The sequence below is a fragment of the Gigantopelta aegis genome, chromosome 2 (assembly GCF_016097555.1).
Source record: "Gigantopelta aegis isolate Gae_Host chromosome 2, Gae_host_genome, whole genome shotgun sequence".
NCBI lineage: Eukaryota > Metazoa > Mollusca > Gastropoda > Neomphalida > Peltospiridae > Gigantopelta > Gigantopelta aegis.
In genome coordinates this window covers 28393609-28415173 of record NC_054700.1, presented here as the reverse complement: position 1 = coordinate 28415173, position 21565 = coordinate 28393609, and the positions used below count along the sequence as shown (strand labels likewise).

At 36.8% G+C, this 21565-nt stretch overlaps 1 protein-coding gene across 1 annotated transcript in view; it reads left to right on the top strand.

Annotated features, from left to right (window-relative positions):
• Positions 1–19618, top strand: part of LOC121388039 (collagen alpha-1(II) chain-like) — a 34118-nt gene extending 14500 nt beyond the window's left edge. Inside the window, exons 2-6 of the mRNA XM_041519242.1 lie at positions 9408–9471; positions 11224–11277; positions 11854–11964; positions 16818–16934; positions 19506–19618. Coding sequence (XP_041375176.1) covers positions 9408–9471; positions 11224–11277; positions 11854–11964; positions 16818–16934; positions 19506–19618 — 459 coding nt within the window. The remainder of the gene's footprint in view (positions 1–9407; positions 9472–11223; positions 11278–11853; positions 11965–16817; positions 16935–19505) is intronic.
• Positions 19619–21565: the final 1947 nt, after the last annotated feature.

Below are 21565 nucleotides of genomic sequence, written 5' to 3'. Positions count from 1 at the left end.
TTTAGGTCAGGTCAGGTCATAGGGCTTTACGTGCACATTCAGAACAAGCTGTTGTAGCGCACGCCTGTCCCGGGCGCAAGATGCGGCCTCGGCCGGCTCCTCCGTCCAGGACAGGAAAGGTGTGTGTGTGGGGGGGGGGGGGGGGGGAAGGGGGGAGGGACCGCCTGCACTGGAAGGTGCAAGGGAGCACCAGCAGCCCGACCAAGGTCGGTAGCAGGCGGCTTCCCCTGTCTGAGTGATCAAGTAATTAATTTTGCAGTTGTATAAGAAGAGGAGTATTTTGTTTTATGAACGTCACATTATTAAAACATCCACATCCGCTCCTCATCCACGTTAAACACATAAATCCTCAAAAATGGATTTAGGCGAGGGTCCATGGGGTCCGCTCCTTGATTGTGGTCAAGTAGGCAAATTAATTGTGTCTTTATATAAGGTAAAGAATTTTGTTAGCTGGCGAGACGTAGTCCAGTGGTAAAGCGATCGCCTGATGCACGGTCGGTCTAGGATCGATCCTTTGCTACTAGTGGAAAAATGTAGCGGGTTTTCTCTCTAAGAATATATGCCAAAATTACCAAATTGTTTGACATCCAATAGCCGATGATTAATAAATCGATGTGTTCTAGTGGTGTCGTTAAACAAAAACAACGTTATGTTAATTTTGTTCGCGACGCCACTAAACAACACTACAATAATACTAGCACTACCCCCATTAAAATCCTATCCCCGCACCTTATCACCGGACTGCACTGTTGTCCACGTTGTGTCGTCGTCTGTTTCGTAGCAAGGGAGCTGAATAATGACAATATAAAACCCGTTTTGAGACAAAGAGCGTTGCTAATACCACCTGAGATTATTTTCCACTAAACAATCTTGAATAATGTCGGAAGAAAAACCAGTTCAAAATAGGGGACGCTGAGGTTGGTTCGATATTCAATATTCAGTATTGGATGTTGCTCTGATGGAACAACATTCAACATTCAGTATTGAATATGTTTTTCTGCAATATGCAATTAACATTATTTAAACTCTACACTTCGAATACAAATGTAAGTCTATGAAAATATAATGAATTTAGGATGGTTTGGGAATAAACGATAATACGGGGTAGCTCAGAAAATAAAGCTCAGTGGTAAGCCACGCCCAAATCTACTAACATTGTAATTGTGTTGGAAAAGAATAACGGGACCCGCAAATCTAAAACTAAACTTATAATCACTGTGATATGAAACAGAAGTGTTCAGTAATGCCCATCCCATCGATACATCGCAAAAACAGGGTGGCTCAGGGCCAACAACCCACGTAACGTCCCATCCTTTATACAATGTTAAAACACGTGCGTTTAAGAAAAATAGGCTTCGTAAATTAGGCCCTCTAATAATTAGGTGTTCAGTAGTGTACATTGAACCCATATATAACAGGCAGTGTCGTTGAGGGTCAACTTCCAAGGTAAAGCCCGGTCAAAATATATAGTACCCAGTTTAACTGAACCACATTCGTTTGCAGGCACTCAATTCTGGAACTAAATATAGAAAGTTTATGAAATTCTAAGGATGCATCCTCTAGTGCATGTTCTATGGAAACGTGAAGAAGCTAGGGTGGCTCAATCCTATTTGTTGACGTGACTCCCCGTTAAATGTCGAAATTCTGAGTTCCGCTTAATATTCATGTTGGACCCACAATTTTGAAACTAAACGTAGAATGATTTTGATATGACAAAGAGGTGTTCAGTAGTGCCCATCCCATCGATACATAACACGCACAGGGTGGCTGACGGTTAATTTAATGCCCCATGTATGAATCTCAGTTTAACATCAATATACAGACATATACACAGACATATACACACACATAAACACATACACACACATGGGCGTACATAGGATTTTGAAAAGGGGGGTTCCAGTACATAGGATTTTGAAAAGGGGGGTTCCAAAATAGATTGCAGAGATATTGGGCATATATTTCTATGTTGAGTAAATATAATAATGTCAGATATATTAAATTATAAAAAAGCGATTTCAGGGGGGGGGGGGGGGGGGGTACGCCCATGACACATACACATACACAAACACATGCACACACACACACACATACACACACTCACACACAGGGGGGGGGGAGAGAGAGAGAGAGAGAGAGAGAGAGAGAGAGAGAGAGATCCATCATCTAGTGCATGTTTTATGGAAACGTGAAGAAGCTAGGAAAAGAAATGTTTTAGTTAACGACGCACTCAACACAATTTATTTACGGGTTATATGGCGTCAGGCATATGCTTAAGGACCACACAGAAATTGAGAGAGAAAACCCGCTGTCGACACTTCATGGGATCAGCAAGGGGTATTTTATATGCACCATCCCACAGACAGGGTAGTACATACCACGACCATTCATATACCAGTCGTGATGGACTGACTGGAACGAGAAATAGACCAATTGGCCCACCAACAGGGATCGATGCCACACCGACCGCACATCGAGCGAGTGCCTTACCACTGGGCTACTTTCATCCCCCTGAAGAAGCTAGGGTGCTCAAGCCCATTTGTTAACGTGACGCTCCGTTAAAAGTATAAATTCTGAGAGAGAGAGAGAGAGAGAGAGAGAGAGAGAGAGAGAGAGAGAGAGAGAGAGAGAGAGAGAGAGAGAGAGAGAGAGAGAGGGAGTGGGGAGGGAGGAGAGGACGGAGGTGGGAGAGGAGAGAGAGAGAGGAGAGAGAGAGAGAGAGAGAGAGAGAGAGAGAGAGAGAGAGAGAGAGAGAGAGAGAGAGAGAGAGAGAGAGAGAGAGAGATGTGTAGATGTCTAGGTGTGCCTTGTGTTTCTATAAGTGCATGTGGCTGACTCGCATAACACAGTCCAGAGCAGAGAAGGAAGGCGAGAGGAGATTTATTTGCAAAAGAAAGAAGTGTTTTATTTAACGACGCACTCAACACATTTTATTTACGGTTATATGGCGTCAGACATATGGTTAAGGACCACACAGATTTGGAGAGGAAACCCGCTGTCGCCACTACATGGGCTACTCTTCCGATTAGCAGCAAGGGATCTTTTATTTGCGCTTCCCACAGGCAGGATAGCACAAACCATGGCCTTTGTTGAACCAGTTATGGATCACTGGTCGGTGCAAGTGGTTTACACCTACCCATTGAGCCTTGCGGAGCACTCACTCAGGGTTTGGAGTCGGTATCTGGATTAAAAATCCCATGCCTCGACTGGGATCCGAACCCAGTACCTACCAGCCTGTAGACCGATGGCCTGCCACGACGCCACCGAGGCCGGTTATTATTTGCAAAAGAGTTATTTTTTCATTTTCTGATCAAACATGCCTGCAAAAAAGAAATAATTGGGACGCAAAACTCTAAAATACTGTCGGAAATAGAATTAAAATGATTTTTGTCGATTATTTCTTACATATTAAACAGACCAGTAAATATTTTGTAAATATCTATTTAATGATAGTCTACCTAATTTAGCATTTACTTGTTTGGGCTCTCATTGATGTACAAGGTGGTGTTTACTCTTGAAATTAAAAGGAAGATATCAGTAAACAGGTGATTTGTGCACTTTATTGGAACAGACTATAAGATATTTTGGTCAACATGTGTCAGTTTCATTGCTGTTACAATATGTGAGGGACCGTTTCTGATGACCGTTTACCCCTACCTCTCTCAAAACAAAATATTTGTAGACAGTTATAAGTCACGTTTGAGCTAAACTGTCAAGAACCATTCTGAGTTTGTGATCAATTATTCCGGTATTAAAGGTGCTATCTCAAAGTTACGTAATGACAGCTATTGCAAATCATGTTTTTATTAAATTTAGCTTTTTAACATTTAAAGACTACACCTTTAACTATATGCCCATAAATGATTATAGGAAATAATTTTATCTACCAGTAGAAAATACATTTTTATTGGAGAATCTTTATCACAAACAGATGCTCATGCACATATAACTTCTGATATAGCACCTTTAAGTGGTTGCAAGATTGTGTAAATTTCTAATGTATTTATATTGCATTTATATTCACTAAATATGCTGGTCATAATTAATAATTTATGCGGCAATTCAAAATAATCAGTTAACTTACAGTTTAAAAAAAAAAATTGTTTAAGGATAAATGAAGTTGACGCATATCAAAACGTGTTATAGTCTGTTCCAATAAAGGTCACGAATATCCTGTTTACTGACATCTTTACTTCAATTTCAAGAGTAAACACCACCTTGTACATCAATAAGAGCCCAAATAAGTAAATGCTAAATTAGGTAGGCTATCATTAAATAGGATTTACAAAATATCTACTTGTCAGGTTAATATGAAAGAAATAATTGACGAAAATAATTTTTATTCTATTTCCGACACTACTTTAGTTAATGTGATAAGACATCTGTTGTCTTTGTTGGTGGCGGTAGTTAAATTGACATTTTTAGATATGATATATTCGAAAGATTTCGAAACTATTAAAGGGACATTCCTGAGTTTGCTGCAATTTTTAAGATGTTATCGACTAACAGAGACTTTTTAATGATTGTAATTACATATCAAATATATTTATCTGCATAAAATATTAGTGAATGTATATTAAACGTGTTTCTGATACAAATATATTAAGACGACCAGAAACACATTGAATATACAGACACTGATATTCTAAACAAGAAAATATATTTAATATGTAAGTTTAATCGTAGAACTATTTTATTAGTCGAAAACATCTTACAATGCAGCAAACTCAGGAATGTCCCTTTAAAACATTATTTTATAAGAACATAACAATAGAATTTGAGAACCGTGTTCTCATAATAAAACATTTGCTTATTTCCATTTTAGGAAGTTCATTCTTAATTTACAACCTAAACAGGAACTCGCGAGCGTCTAAACAGACTCTTAGTGTAACATCGATATAGTTCGTCCCACAGAGAACGCCTTTTTACAAGCTATGGAATTTACTACAAGTTATTTATTTCTGAGCCGATTATTTTCTAAATTGCACACAAGAATAGTATTTTCTTATTATTTCCAAAACACTTTTACTTTTCTTCTTACGTCAAAGCAAACTCAAATTATTGACAAAAAACAGTTTTATAGAATGTTGGGACAGACTATAGATAATCATCTTTGAGGTTTGGGTGAAATGGTCATCAGATATCTGTATACAAACCAAATTACGTCTGTCTTTGTGCAACGGTCATTTTCACTCTGGCAGACATTTGATTATATTGATTTACATCTGTACACGAAAGAGTCTGCCTGACGGTTCTGATAATTGACTCCGTTCATTTCGCTTAAGGACGTTAGGGCCCTAATCACAATATTAGCAGAGAAGGCTCAGCGAGGAGCTCACTTCTTTTCTGTACAGCAAACAGGGGAGAGCGGACATGGAACATTGATCTCTCAAGCAGTTTTCTTTTAGGCTGGGATTTTCAGCTTAAACCAAAGCAAATATCACCTTTCTTTTGGAAACGATAAATTCCCTTGAGTATGAATTGACATTTCCGGACACGGCCGCTTTTGATTCCCAGCACGTTTTGTCTTGTAAACTACGCCCAGGCCTGCTGTCGGAGATGTAAATGTGATGAACATTCACCCGTCACAAGAACCGTGATCACTGCGGATGGCTGATACACGTGGATGGAGATCTTCTGCTTGAGATGTGATAGGTCAAGGGACCGATCGATCCATTGTTTTAGTCCACTTACACTGTAATATAGGTCGTGTGTTAGTCTGTCTAATGTTTCCGAAGGCTAAATAAAAATGACCATACATGTATGTAGTGGTTGAGTATAAATTTGACACAAACATTTAAACACTGTTATATCCCGTACCAACCTTCACTAAAAGTTATTATTATTGTTATTATTTTTATTTTTGCATTATTATTATTGTTGTTGTTGTTGCTGATGATGCTGTTGCTGTTATCCCACACACATGATACAAAATGAACTTCAATTAAAGGGACATTCCTGAGTTTGCTGCAATTTTTAAGATGTTATCGACTAACAGAGACTTTTTAACGATTGTAATTACATATCAAATATATTTTTGTGCATAACATATTAGTGGCTATATATCAAACGTGTTTTTTTGTCGTTCTAGTATTTGTACTAGGTTAAATTTCATTTGATTTCCTAAAATATGTTTTTTTTTCGTACGTACGAAATTATTTGAAGACAAACTCCAGTTTGGGCTTCTTACAAATATTAAGATGGCCAGAAACACATTGAATATACAGACACTGATATTCTAAACAAGTTAATATATTTAATATGTAAGTTTAATCGTAGAACTATTTTATTAGTCGGAAACATCTTACAATGCAGCAAACTCAGGAATGTCCATTTAATTTTTACTTTTAGTCCAACATAAGTGATACAAAACGGATTGACGGACTAACAGAGACAATTTTACAATATAGTCTATAATAGGATAAAGCAAGCGGACAAATTTAAGTTCCCCTTTATGTCGAGCAATATATCTTCTACTCCAGATGTTGGTATCTACATATCACAACTTCTAAGATTTGCTCATTCTGGCACAGAAGTTGTTCTATCATGTTTATGACACCCAGGGACTCCTGGTCGGGACGTAGGCCAGTGGTAAAGCGCTTGCTTGATGCGCGGTCGGTCTAGGATCGATCCCCGTCGGTGGATTCATTGGGCTCGTTCCAGTCACTGCTCCACAACTGGTGTAACAAAGGCCGTGGTATGTACTATCCTGTACAATGTAGCGGGTTTTCTCTCTATGTCACAATTACGAAAATGTTTGATATCCAATAGCCAATGATTAATAAATCAACGTGCTCTAGTGGTGTCGTTAAACAAAACAAACTTCTCTTTGGTGAAATTCTTGCACATTTTATCATCGTTATTGATGAGTGACGGACTCGACAGCTGTGATGGCAGTACACACGATGGGTGTCATCGTTGGGGCAGGATATACCTACTTCTCGTGAGCACTTGACTGTTGTTTTATCAGTGATTCACGAGCGCATGTCCTCAAAGCAATATTTGTTCCAACCATCTATCCTATGCTAGTTTTGATTCTGCGGACGCGGAAAAATTTGCAGAATTTACATCACTGTGCAGAATAATTATTTGTCCGTGGAAAATCAGTTTGCATGTAGAACAGGTGCAGAATTTGTAATTTTACGCAGTGGAACTGGTTGGGTGGGGTGGGTTTTTTTTTGTGTGTGGGTTTTTTTTTTTAATTGTCGGTAGAATTTTTGAAGTTCATTGCTTGAAATAAAACATGAAATTTGAAGAAAAAAAAAGGACGAAGACTCGAGCTGGATATTTGTTCCTTTTCAATCAGCAACTTATTAAAGACTGGACTGGTAATCGTCTCATAGCGAGTAGTCAGATATACGAATCGGAAATGATCGTTTCTTTTCAACAATCAGAACGTAGCGGAATTGGACGAGGTGTTCTGGCTTTGTTGCTAACTCTCAATAAGATGTACCATGCGGTTTCTTTGAACTATAAGATCGGTCTTGCATGCTGCTAGCTACGTGCATTCAACCGGGAACATAAAGCATGTCTATGGTTTCATAATAAAGTAGTGACAAAATGCTGGTGGCTACAATTCACACACACACACACACACACACACACACACACACACACACACACACACACAAAGTATTTTCGATAACACTTGAATGGGGTTAATCTACTAATCAATATATCGATTTGAAATCCTATAAACAAGAATTAAAGAAATAAAAACTCTTACGATCACTCCATACAACAGTGGACTTACTGGTACAAACTTTACTGGGGACCAGTTTTAGATCACTTCATACAACAGTGGACTTACTGGTACAAACTTTACTGGGGACCAGTTTTAGATCACTCCATACAACAGTGGACTTACTGACACAAACTTTACTGGGGACCAGTTTTATATCACTCCATACAACAGTGGACTTACTGGTACAAACTTTACTGGGGACCAGTTTTATATCACTTCATACAACAGTGGACTTACTGATACAAACGTTACTGGGGACCAGTTTTAGATCACTCCATACAACAGTGGACTTACTGACACAAACTTTACTGGGGACCAGTTTTAGATCACTCCATACAACAGTTGACTTACTGACACAAACTTTACTGGGGACCAGTTTTAGATCACTCCATACAACAGTGGACTTACTGACACAAACTTTACTGGGGACCAGTTTTATATCACTCCATACAACAGTGGACTTGCTGATACAAACTTTACTGGGGACCAGTTTTAGATGACTTCATACAACAGTGGACTTACTGGTACAAACTTTACTGGGGACCAGTTTTATATCACTCCATACAACAGTGGACTTGCTGATACAAACTTTACTGGGGACCAGTTTTAGATCACTTCATATAACAGTGGACTTACTGATACAAACTTTACTGGGGACCAGTTTTATACATGGCACAAAATTAAACTTTACTTCGAAACCTATTTGACTAGATTGTCGTACCAAAATAGATACTGGATAAATTAATTTATGATTACCGTTCAAAACGGGCAGATGGTTTAACATTCCTAACAAAAGACATGCCATGTACACTTTGTACTACTGATATTGAACATGAATATCATTATTTAAAACTTAACATATTGAAAACATAACAAGAAAATAATATATAAAAATATTATGGAACAAATCCTAGCGTTTTTTAAATGAAAGGTATGCTGTCTTTGTGTAATGCAGCATTATTGAAAAACCTTGCTTTATTTATTCAAAAGATATCTTGTCTTGTGAACTTGGGAATTGAGGGGTGTATATTTATTCTTCGCAATTTTGTTTATCTATTTTCATTACGTACTCGGTATTCATTGTTAACTATATATATATTATGTTTAAGTATGTATTTGTATCGTCGTCTTCTTACGTATTGTAATGTGTCTGAATGTTGTTAAATAAATAGATTCGAATCCGTTCACTCAGTAGTTCAAAGCGCGTCTCGAAATCGTTTAACACTTAGCAGTCAGAATGTTTAATTTTCTTACAAACAACAAAAACAATAGATATACGTTATACCTACCGTATGACACTCACTGTACGAGAAAACACAATGAGGCCACTGAGAGGTTCAATAATATGATTTAAGAACTTCTGTTTAGCGCGTTTCCCATTGAACTATACCCCACCGCCCTTTCCCTCCCCCTCAATAAAACCAATGTACACACACACACACACACACACACATATATATATATATATATATATATATATATATATATATATATATATATATATATATATATATATATATATATACTCAGCTAGTATATGAGGTTTGATATCACGCCATTGGGCTGGTAATTAATCTGCTAGCGAGAGAATAGTCGGTGTGGTGGCGACTAAAACACGCCATCTGCATTTACTGATACTCTATATGTATTTTTTTTTATATAGATGGCGGCCATCGAGTCCTACTGCAAGGCATCAAAGGAGTATTGTGCAGTGCAAGGTCCTACAGGTATAAATATACAGCCATATATCCAGGCATTACATTCTCACTTACTCTTTATTCAAAGACAATAATATAAATATACAGCCATACATCCATGCATTCACTTCTCACTGACTCTTTATTCAAAGACATTAACATAAATTATACAGCCATATATCCAGGCATTCACTTCTCACTGACTCTTTATTCAAAGACAATAATATAAATATACAGCTATACATCCATGCATACACTTCTCACCGACTCTTTATTCAAAGACAACAATACAGACAATGATCACAAGAAACATGGACACTTATATAAAACCACACTGGGTATGATGTATAGGGGAATGTCCGAGTTACGAGTATATTACCCTACTTAAAATACACACATAAAAAAATAATATGTATCAAATATGTAAGTATACATTTTAACGTTAGTGGTTCCGGAGGGGTAATAAACTAGTGGGGTTTTTTTTACTGGAAAGTAATAGATAGATTTTCAGTGGTTAACAGTGCAGGTGTGTTTTAAATAGAGGGTACGTCCTGTCTTCCTTGACTCCAAGCTTTGTTTTAAGATGACTGGATAATAGCATAGTTAAAAGACAGTTAATCTTGCTCACCGTTCTTTGATACAGTTACAGTTGTACACTTAATCATATTGAAGGGTTTTTTTCAATGGCACATTGAACAACAGTAAAAAATATAATCAAATTTAAAATTACGTCCGCCATCATTGTATGCAGACCTGCACTGTGCATTTATGTCGGTGGTGCATATGGGTGCAAATATGTGTATTACATCTCTGTGGCTATTAGTATAACGTACTGTTTGTTTTTAATGGGATAATTTTATATTGTATTTTATTGTATTGTTTCACATTTCAAGCCTTTGGTGGCCTTTACCACTTCCTGTTTTGCAATACCAATCTCTAATTGTAATATATCATAGCTTATCGATTGCATTCTGGTTCATTTAATTTCATTTCAAATTATCTTCGTGCATATATCCAATTAAGGTTCAAGCACGCTGTCCTGGGCACACGTCAGCTATCTGGGCTGTCTGTCCAGGACGTGGGTTAGCTGTTAGTGGTTAGTGAGAGAGAAGAGGGTGTAGTGATCTTACATCTACCCAGTGAGTCGTTAAACCCGTTCTGGGTGAGAGCCGATGCCGGGCTGTGAAATCTGTATTTATCAGCATTATGCCCGATGGCTTAACCACGACACCACCGATTCCGTTGCATTCTGATTAGAATGGGTAGAAATACATGATGAAAAGGTTTCAGGCCAGTTAATTTTGCTCGAATATCTCTATCGTTTTTGCCCGAATTTGATTATTTTGTCCAGCACTGGAGTGGCGATTGAACACCCCCCCCCCCCCCCCACACACACACACACACACCACCCAACCCCCACCCGCTACTATATGTCGTTGTATCGATTTTTGTGGGGCCGACAAATCGCATACTCAAAGCCGGTTTATCTTAGTAGCACATGTAGCATGTGCTACCGTTCCTGCGCTTCAGGGGTCCCCGCGGTGATGTGTACATTTATTTTACCCAGGCCATTTTTTCCCTCTCCCCAAGGGGTTTGCAAAATATATATACTGGGAAGGGGGCCCCACTGTTATTTGTGCTACAGCCCCCGCATGCTAAACGGCTGTGTGACAAATCGCATAACGAGAACGCCGCTTTCGCAGTTTCATTGTCAGTGTCAAGATCTCAGCTTTATATAGAGTTTGTGTAAACCAGACTGTATGTGCTGTTTTGTTTTTCCAGGACTGCCTGGCGTTTCTGGCACAAAGGGAGATAAAGGTGACACTGGTCCTTCAGGTAACTGTCCGTGTCACTTTATCTATCAGGGACGGGGTGTGGCTCACTGGTATAGTACTAACCTCGGGCGATCAGTTACAAGAGCGGACGCTCACCTAACGAGTGATGTATTGCAGGATCATTTACCCCCGATCGACTTGCTCTCGCGCGACCAGTTGTCCAAATGGCCTTATGTTAGACAACAAAGAGTTGTGGTTTAAAATGTGCGGAGGTGTCGATAAATCATGTTTATACTAGTTTATTACACTGTAAACGTTTCATTGTAAATTAATCACACAAAGTACCACAGTATTGGCATTGCCTTAATAAGTTTTACAACGACGACGATGATAATGATGATGTACATCATGCACATATACATGTATCTATCTATCTATCTATCTATCTATACATCCACCCATCCACCCATCCATCCATCCATCAATTCATTCATCCATCCATCTATCTATCTATCTATCTATCTATCTATCTATCTATCTATCTATCTATCTATCTATCTATCTATCTATTTATGTATCTATCCCAAATCTGTGCCTAAGTGGAAAATAAATACGATAATATTTATAACATTTCGAGGTCTGACAGGACAGAAGGGTGTGGCTGGAGATAAAGGGACGTCTGATCCTGAATTAGTAGCCGAAAATCGACGACAGAGTGAACACCTGAGAGGACCACCTGGGCAAAAAGGTGCAGTACATTATTCTTGGTAATAAGCAAGATATGCCAGGGTTTTAAATCTATCCATTTTATTTTTCTGCTCAATTTAGTGTAAAATTATTTGCATACTGAAAAATAAGAAAACTCCATACATATTATAAAGAGAAATGGGCAAATAGGGTTGCCTTGTCTAGAGCCACTGGATCTAACAGCAGCCCGTTGGAGCTCATGTCCAGTTGACCTTTCATTCGACCAATCAAAACCTTACTTGCAAAATAATGCCAGTGATTCGAAAAGAATTTAAAAACATTCGGGATTATGCCGAGGGTATACGAAATTATTCGGGTGAATTACGAAGTATGCCGGAAACTAATTGCAATATAAAATTTTATATAAAATTCGTTTCAAGGCGAAAAACAAACCGTAATGGTATAGCTATAAAATCTGTTTATACTAGTATACAATCCAGTTTATTACTGCACTTTACCCCCTGTTTTTTCAATGTTGAAATAGATCAACACGTTCGTCTATTGCATAAATAGTCTCGCCCGATATTTTTAGAATTTGTATGCTTCCGAATAACGCTATGGAAAGCGATATTGGTCGATATTTAAATTGTTATTTATAGATGAAATGTCACCTGGACATGAGAGTCCACGCAGTGCTGTTAGATCTACTGGTAGACCCAGTAAAGCTAATTTTAATCAGATTGCTTTCACTACTTTAAAACATACTTCAAAAGATGCAGGGCAATCACGTATTATTTCTCTTTTAGTTATTTGAAAGTTTCCTGCCAGGCGTCATAAAACTATTCCATTTTTCTTTAGAATTTTGACTATAATTGCTTCAGGATAATTTTAAAAATACAATGTTGAGAAAGCCTTCAAAACGTTTATTTTATCAGTTGTCATAATGATATTTCCACATTGTTTTTGCATTTACCATAGTTTGACACCCAATAGCCGATGTATTTTTCGTGCTGGGGTGTCGTTAAACATTAATTAATTCATTCATTCTTCATTCATTCGTTATATTTGCATCATTTCAGTTATATTTACCCCATTCGTTTCTCCGAATTAAGTAAATAATCAATGTATTTTTGCCTTCTTCATAACATTTAGATTTACATCGAAATATATTGCCTTTTATTTGCTAATTACCTAACTTTTCTAATTCTAGGTTTGTAAAATATATGATTGTTGTTCTTCTTCATCTTCTGCCTCTTCTTATTACTATGCACACGAGAAAAGATATCTATTTGGAAGGAGAATGTGTTCGAATCATTTCTATTCAATCCTGAACTTGTGTTGACATTTCTACGAGATAACTGAATTTTATTATACATTTTATTTTTAACTGTCTGTGATTTGTATTTTTGCATTGCTCTTTACACTGTTTTAATTTAACTTGAATTAACTTTGATTTTATATATTGATGTCGATCATTACTTTATTTACGCATTTACCTTAATTTGACACTCTATAGTTTTTGTTTTGCGCTGGGAAGTCGTTCAATCATTTATTATAATTGTGATTTTTTTGTTTCATGTTTTCTGGACTTAACTGTTATTATTATATTTGTCCACCTAGGGGACCGAGGTTTACCGGATTTAACTGTTATTATTATATTTGTTCACCTAGGGGACCGAGGTTTACCTGGTTTAACTGTTATTATTATATTTGTTCACCTAGGGGACCGAGGGTTACCTGGCTTAACTGTTATTATTATATTTGTTCACCTAGGGGACCTAGGGTTACCTGGCTTAACTGTTATTATTATATTTGTTCACCTAGGGGACCGAGGGTTACCTGGCTTAACTGTTATTATTATATTTGTTCACCTAGGGGACCGAGGGTTACCTGGTTTAACTGTTATTATTATATTTGTTCACCTAGGGGACCGAGGGTTACCTGGTTTAACTGTTATTATTATATCTGTTCACCTAGGGGACCGAGGTTTACCTGGTTTAACTGTTATTATTATATTTGTTCACCTAGGGGACCGAGGTTTACCGGATTTAACTGTTATTATTATATCTGTTCACCTAGGGGACCGAGGTTTACCTGGTTTAACTGTTATTATTATATTTGTTCACCTAGGGGACCGAGGTTTACCTGGTTTAACTGTTATTATTATATTTGTTCACCAAGGGGACCGAGGGTTACCTGGCTTAACTGTTATTATATTTGTCCACCTAGGGGACCGAGGTTTACCGGGTTTAACTGTTATTATTATATTTGTTCACCTAGGGGACCGAGGGTTACCTGGCTTAACTGTTATTATATTTGTCCACCTAGGGGACCGAGGTTTACCGGGTTTAACTGTTATTATTATATTTGTTCACCTAGGGGACCGAGGGTTACCTGGCTTAACTGTTATTATTATATTTGTCCACCTAGGGGACCGAGGTTTACCGGGTTTAACTGTTATTATTATATTTGTTCACCTAGGGGACCGAGGGTTACCTGGTTTAACTGTTATTATTATATTTGTTCACCTAGGGGACCGAGGGTTACCTGGTTTAACTGTTATTATTATATTTGTTCACCTAGGGGACCGAGGGTTACCTGGTTTAACTGTTATTATTATATCTGTTCACCTAGGGGACCGAGGTTTACCTGGTTTAACTGTTATTATTATATTTGTTCACCTAGAGGACCGAGGTTTACCGGATTTAACTGTTATTATTATATCTGTTCACCTAGGGGACCGAGGTTTACCTGGTTTAACTGTTATTATTATATTTGTTCACCTAGAGGACCGAGGTTTACCGGATTTAACTGTTATTATTATATCTGTCCACCTAGGGGACCGAGGTTTACCGGATTTAACTGTTATTATTATATTTGTTCACCTAGGGGACCGAGGTTTACCTGGTTTAACTGTTATTATTATATTTGTTCACCTAGGGGACCGAGGGTTACCTGGCTTAACTGTTATTATTATATTTGTTCACCTAGGGGACCGAGGGTTACCTGGCTTAACTGTTATTATTATATTTGTTCACCTAGGGGATCGAGGGTTACCTGGCTTAACTGTTTTATTATATTTGTCCACCTAGGGGACCGAGGGTTACCTGGCTTAACTGTTATTATTATATTTGTTCACCTAGGGGACCTAGGGTTACCTGGCTTAACTGTTATTATTATATTTGTTCACCTAGGGGACCGAGGGTTACCTGGCTTAACTGTTATTATTATATTTGTTCACCTAGGGGACCGAGGGTTACCTGGTTTAACTGTTATTATTATATTTGTTCACCTAGGGGACCGAGGGTTACCTGGTTTAACTGTTATTATTATATCTGTTCACCTAGGGGACCGAGGTTTACCTGGTTTAACTGTTATTATTATATTTGTTCACCTAGGGGACCGAGGTTTACCGGATTTAACTGTTATTATTATATCTGTTCACCTAGGGGACCGAGGTTTACCTGGTTTAACTGTTATTATTATATTTGTTCACCTAGGGGACCGAGGTTTACCTGGTTTAACTGTTATTATTATATTTGTTCACCAAGGGGACCGAGGGTTACCTGGCTTAACTGTTATTATATTTGTCCACCTAGGGGACCGAGGTTTACCGGGTTTAACTGTTATTATTATATTTGTTCACCTAGGGGACCGAGGGTTACCTGGCTTAACTGTTATTATATTTGTCCACCTAGGGGACCGAGGTTTACCGGGTTTAACTGTTATTATTATATTTGTTCACCTAGGGGACCGAGGGTTACCTGGCTTAACTGTTATTATTATATTTGTCCACCTAGGGGACCGAGGTTTACCGGGTTTAACTGTTATTATTATATTTGTTCACCTAGGGGACCGAGGGTTACCTGGTTTAACTGTTATTATTATATTTGTTCACCTAGGGGACCGAGGGTTACCTGGTTTAACTGTTATTATTATATTTGTTCACCTAGGGGACCGAGGGTTACCTGGTTTAACTGTTATTATTATATCTGTTCACCTAGGGGACCGAGGTTTACCTGGTTTAACTGTTATTATTATATTTGTTCACCTAGAGGACCGAGGTTTACCGTATTTAACTGTTATTATTATATCTGTTCACCTAGGGGACCGAGGTTTACCTGGTTTAACTGTTATTATTATATTTGTTCACCTAGAGGACCGAGGTTTACCGGATTTAACTGTTATTATTATATCTGTTCACCTAGGGGACCGAGGTTTACCTGGTTTAACTGTTATTATTATATTTGTTCACCTAGGGGACCGAGGTTTACCTGGTTTAACTGTTATTATTATATTTGTTCACCTAGGGGACCGAGGGTTACCTGGCTTAACTGTTATTATATTTGTCCACCTAGGGGACCGAGGTTTACCGGGTTTAACTGTTATTATTATATTTGTTCACCTAGGGGACCGAGGGTTACCTGGCTTAACTGTTATTATATTTGTCCACCTAGGGGACCGAGGTTTACCGGGTTTAACTGTTATTATTATATTTGTTCACCTAGGGGACCGAGGGTTACCTGGCTTAACTGTTATTATTATATTTGTCCACCTAGGGGACCGAGGTTTACCGGGTTTAACTGTTATTATTATATTTGTTCACCTAGGGGACCGAGGGTTACCTGGCTTAACTGTTATTATTATATTTGTTCACCTAGGGGACCGAGGGTTACCTGGTTTAACTGTTATTATTATATTTGTCCACCTAGGGGACCGAGGTTTACCGGGTTTAACTGTTATTATTATATTTGTTCACCTAGGGGACCGAGGTTTACCGGATTTAACTGTTATTATTATATCTGTTCACCTAAGGGCCGAGGGCTACCTGGTTTAATTGTTATTATTATATATGTCACCTAGGGGACCGAGAGTTACCTGGTTTAACTGTTAGTATTATATTTGTTCACCTAGGGGACCGAGGTTTACCGGGATTAACGGGACCGAAGGGAGAACGAGGAGCAGTAGGACCACCTGGTCCTGTAGGACCTCGCGGTCTACCAGGCAAACGAGGAGTAAATGGAATGGATGGTAATTGTATTTATGTAATTAAGTAGTCAAATTGTTCATACAATTATCCAGTAATATATATATATATACACTGATGGCAGGAAATAAGGGGTCACAAAAATAATGGCAGCAAGTAGTGATTTCAAACAAAAGCCTCAATCCATTGTGTCAGCAGGTGACCATGTTACTGGGCAGTCGACACTACTGACATTCAATTCCCACGTTACTACTTTGTATAAAAATACTGATATTACTACCTTAGTAGTGAATCAAATTTGATCTACAAATCCACGTGTTCCCTTATTTCTTTATATATATATATATATATATATATATATATATATATATATATATATATATATAATTTTAATAGTTCGTTAAAAGTATTTATGCAAGGAAAGGGATTTTGTATTAAAACTTCAGCACACTACATTACATTACAGTTATTTGGTGGAACATGTGGATATATATATATATATATATAGATAGATAGATAGATAGATATATATATATATATATATATATATATATATATATATATATATATATATATATATATATATATATATATATATATATATATATATATATATATATATATGTGTGTGTGTTATTGCATGTAACACGTTGAACTCATTTATCAAAACGTTTACGTTTTATAACGAACACTGTTCTGGATGCGGACTCAGATCTACATGTACCGCTTTTCTTACACCAAACAGACTCTCTGCTGTACACACCTCATTCCACACAGCTGTCAGTGAGGGTGTCCACCAGGGTTTACCCACTCTTCTATGCACATGCTTCATTCGATACTGGTAAGAGTTGTATGGCTTACTTTAGTGTGCATTTCAATGTATGTTATATTCTAAAAAGGTTGATAAGCTGTATCTACATGTACGCCATGCTGATGTTTGCTACACTCTTCCAATATACATATGCATGTTGTTCAGTATATTGACACGATTCAGACCGATGTTGTAATAATATACTCTACGTAACAGTATGTTCTATTTAGATGTCATAGACCCCATATACCATTTCAGATTTAATCAGCATTTTCAACGAATAACATCGGGCACATTTGTGAAATCTGAGAACACAAAACCACGAAAAAGTCAAAGTGTTATGTGCCTCATAGCTTATAACAAATGTTTTGAACAGTTTGATCCATAAATATAAATAAACAGCAAAACTCACCGTTATGCAATGTGTAAAGACATTGGACAATATATAAATAAAACAGCAAACCTCACCGTTATGCAACGTGTAAAGACATTGGTCAATATATATAACTAAAACAGCAAAACTCACCGCTATGTAATGTGTAAAGACATTAGTCAATATATATATATATATAAACATACACTTTTAACGATGTATCTGGCTCCCACACGGTTGAGCACTCTATTTAATAGCGTCTTTCAACTCGAAAACGACTACTATATATATATATATATATATATATATATATATATATATATATATATATATATATATATATATATATATATTTCGTCTTTCCCACGAGCTTGAAATTCGATATTATCTATTTCTTTTTATTCAGAATGGATCTACAATTAGTAGAGACAAATTAATAAAAGAACAATAAAATGTAGTTTTGTGAAATAAAACAATCGAGAAAATATAACTTCAGACTTATGGAGCAGATGAAAAACAGATGGAAAACAGATGAAAAACGTTCCTGTGCACCAAACTGCAGAGTTTGTGAAAGTTGAACTTTTACACAGAAGATGAAGTGAACATATTCGTGAAAATCATCTCATATTATTTTACAAATGGCCAAAAATAAATTCATAAAAACAGTTTGATTATCCAATGCATGCATATTGACCAATAGTTTTACAATTTGAACACAGAACTAGAAATTGTTTTTATTTCCACAAAACTTTCCCTTTCCTTTTTGTGTCAAGCCAAACTGGAATTATTAACAACAACAAAAACAAAACGTTTAGTAGAATTTGGTGCAATAGGAAGGTGCTCTTAGGTTCACTTGTGTATGGCCTTTTCTATCATTAACTTTGAAGTGAGGTATATGTGGAAGACTGCACACAGCCATTCTGCAGTTCCTTTTCTCGCGTTTGACTATTTGAATATTCTCTTCTACTCTCCCTTTGTAAATCTTATACAGTTTGTGGTGTCTGGAACAAAACACTTTTATTCGTATTCAAAGCCCGTGACAATTATATGCTGTGTTATTTGCATTAATATTGATATGTATTTGTATAGGAAACAAAAGCCAACATCACCCACCAAAAAATCAAAACAAATAATAAAAATAATAATTTCTTTAAGCCGAGTTTAAACGACCGTTCGCAGTATCAACATTGTCCTGAGGGTATCGACTATATGCTAGGTGAGAGGAGATTGATGGCCGCGTATGCTTTGAAACAAAACGTATTGACCAAAATATTCTTTACAAAAGCAACAATTTAGATGAACGTTTTTAGGAAGGGGAAGTACCTAAACGAAAAAACAACACATGGGTTACTACGCTCGTCAAATTGTTATTGTGAAGTGTGCCTTTCTAAGACTATGACGTGTATTTTATTTAACGTGATTTATTGTTAGGAGTTCCAGGAAAAAGGGGTGACGTGGGCCCTAAAGGAATGAGGGGATTGTTGGGATTTCCAGGCAAAAAAGGATTACCAGGTTACAATGATGTGTGTTGTGTCACTTTGTGATGGCGTGTCTTGTGTGTGTTGTTACACCAGTGTGTGTGTATTGTATTCTGCTTTTGGGCTAACGATGTTCTGTTATTTTAGCGTGTTGATGTTGTTGTGGTGTGATGCTATAGCGATAGTGTACTGAGTCCGCCTGATGCATGTGTGTCCCGCCACTCGTTATATCCAAGAATATAATGTAGTACAGAATAGTTATTCTAAATCTAAAAGTAATCCTAACCCTAAGGTTCCAACTGAAGAATATTCGGGATCTATTTTTTCAACTGTAATGAAATTAATTCGTAGCCATGGTTTATGCCAGAAATATATTGCTATTTTGTTTTATTTAGCTAATTAATCTTGTTTTATTTTGTTTTATTTAGCTAATTAATCTTGTTTTATTTTGTTTTATTTGGCTAATTAATCTTGTATTGTGTCTTATTTATCTTTGCAACTTTTACACTGACTATTAGTTGTCAATTTACGTTTGACTAAGTGAAATTATATTATATTATGCTAACGTAAGTGTATTGTTTGCTTGTTTTATTTTATTTATTTGTGTTTTGGAGGTGGCGTATTGGTTGCTTTTTTGTATATTTTTCAAAACAACAAACATATATCAGGTGCAAATGTCGTTTTGTTACCATATTACAAATATAATTATTACCCCCTGCTGACACTCATAACCGGAGGAACAAAAATCATTTCTCACTTAGATCTGTAAAGACAGCTGAACCCTGTTTATTCTATATATTGCATATGACATGTTGTGCAAGTGATAAGTTAAAAACAAAACCCAAATAAGCGTTTGTTTTGTTTAACGACATCACTAGAGAACATTGTTTTATTAATCATTGGCTATTGGGTGTCAAACATTTGGTAATTCTGACTCGTAGTCATCAGAGGAAACCCGTTACATTTTTCCTAATGCAGCTTGGGATCTTTTATATGCTCTTTCCCACAGACAGGGAAACACATACCACGGCCTTTCACCAGCTATGGTGGATAGTGAAAAAATAAATAACATTTGAAGAACAGCATGTCATAGAATGTTTTATGGGATAAAACACATCCAGTTTGACTGCTTTTAAAGTGTGTGTTTTGTTCTTGAAGGAATTTGTCATTTTTATATTTACTTTTGTCATATTTTAATGCTAAGTGATTTGTATTAACATCATTAGATAGTTTTGAATGGACAAGCATGGCTTTAAGACTGAGGGGTGTTTTAAAAGCAACAGTTGGTTTGCTTTGTGCTAGTACTTTGAGCTTAACTGACTGTTCGAGAATTCCCCAATACCTGTGTAATATGTGACCAATATTTGGTAGAAATAGGTGGCATTGCTTTGTATTTCTGTACATTGAAACAATCTTTCATATACAATATTAGATCATTCAGTAATCTTGTCTTTATAGTAATTTAACGAAATTGCCTAGAAATGCATTTATGCACAATTAGTATTACCCTTTTCTACTTGAAATTTGACTTTGTACTTTATAATTTCAATATGTTCTGTTAGTGGCTAATGTCTGTTCTAACGGCAGTTTTTCTATGCATTAACCTGTTTGTTTTACTACTTTTGTATCTACCACATATCTTGAACATAATGATAAAATTGTGTTAATAAAAATGAGAATGTATAATTATTCTGCCTCAGTGACGTCAGAATGATGTGACGTCATCTTATTGTTAATTTGAAAAAGGCAAAAATGCTGAAACATGTTATCAAACCACTGAACTGTTGCCAGTGTTGGTGGTGGTATGAAGGGTCTATGGGAATAACCCATAATGTCCAGATAGATGGTATTATAAAGGCACAAGGACATTCTATAGAACAGTACTTTCGTATAAACAGAAGGACAATCATGTTACGTTTTCTTTTTAAAAGGTGATACATATTTATATTCATGGACTTGAATACACATTCGCATTTGTCACCTCAGTTCGTAGTATGCATCGTATTCACCACA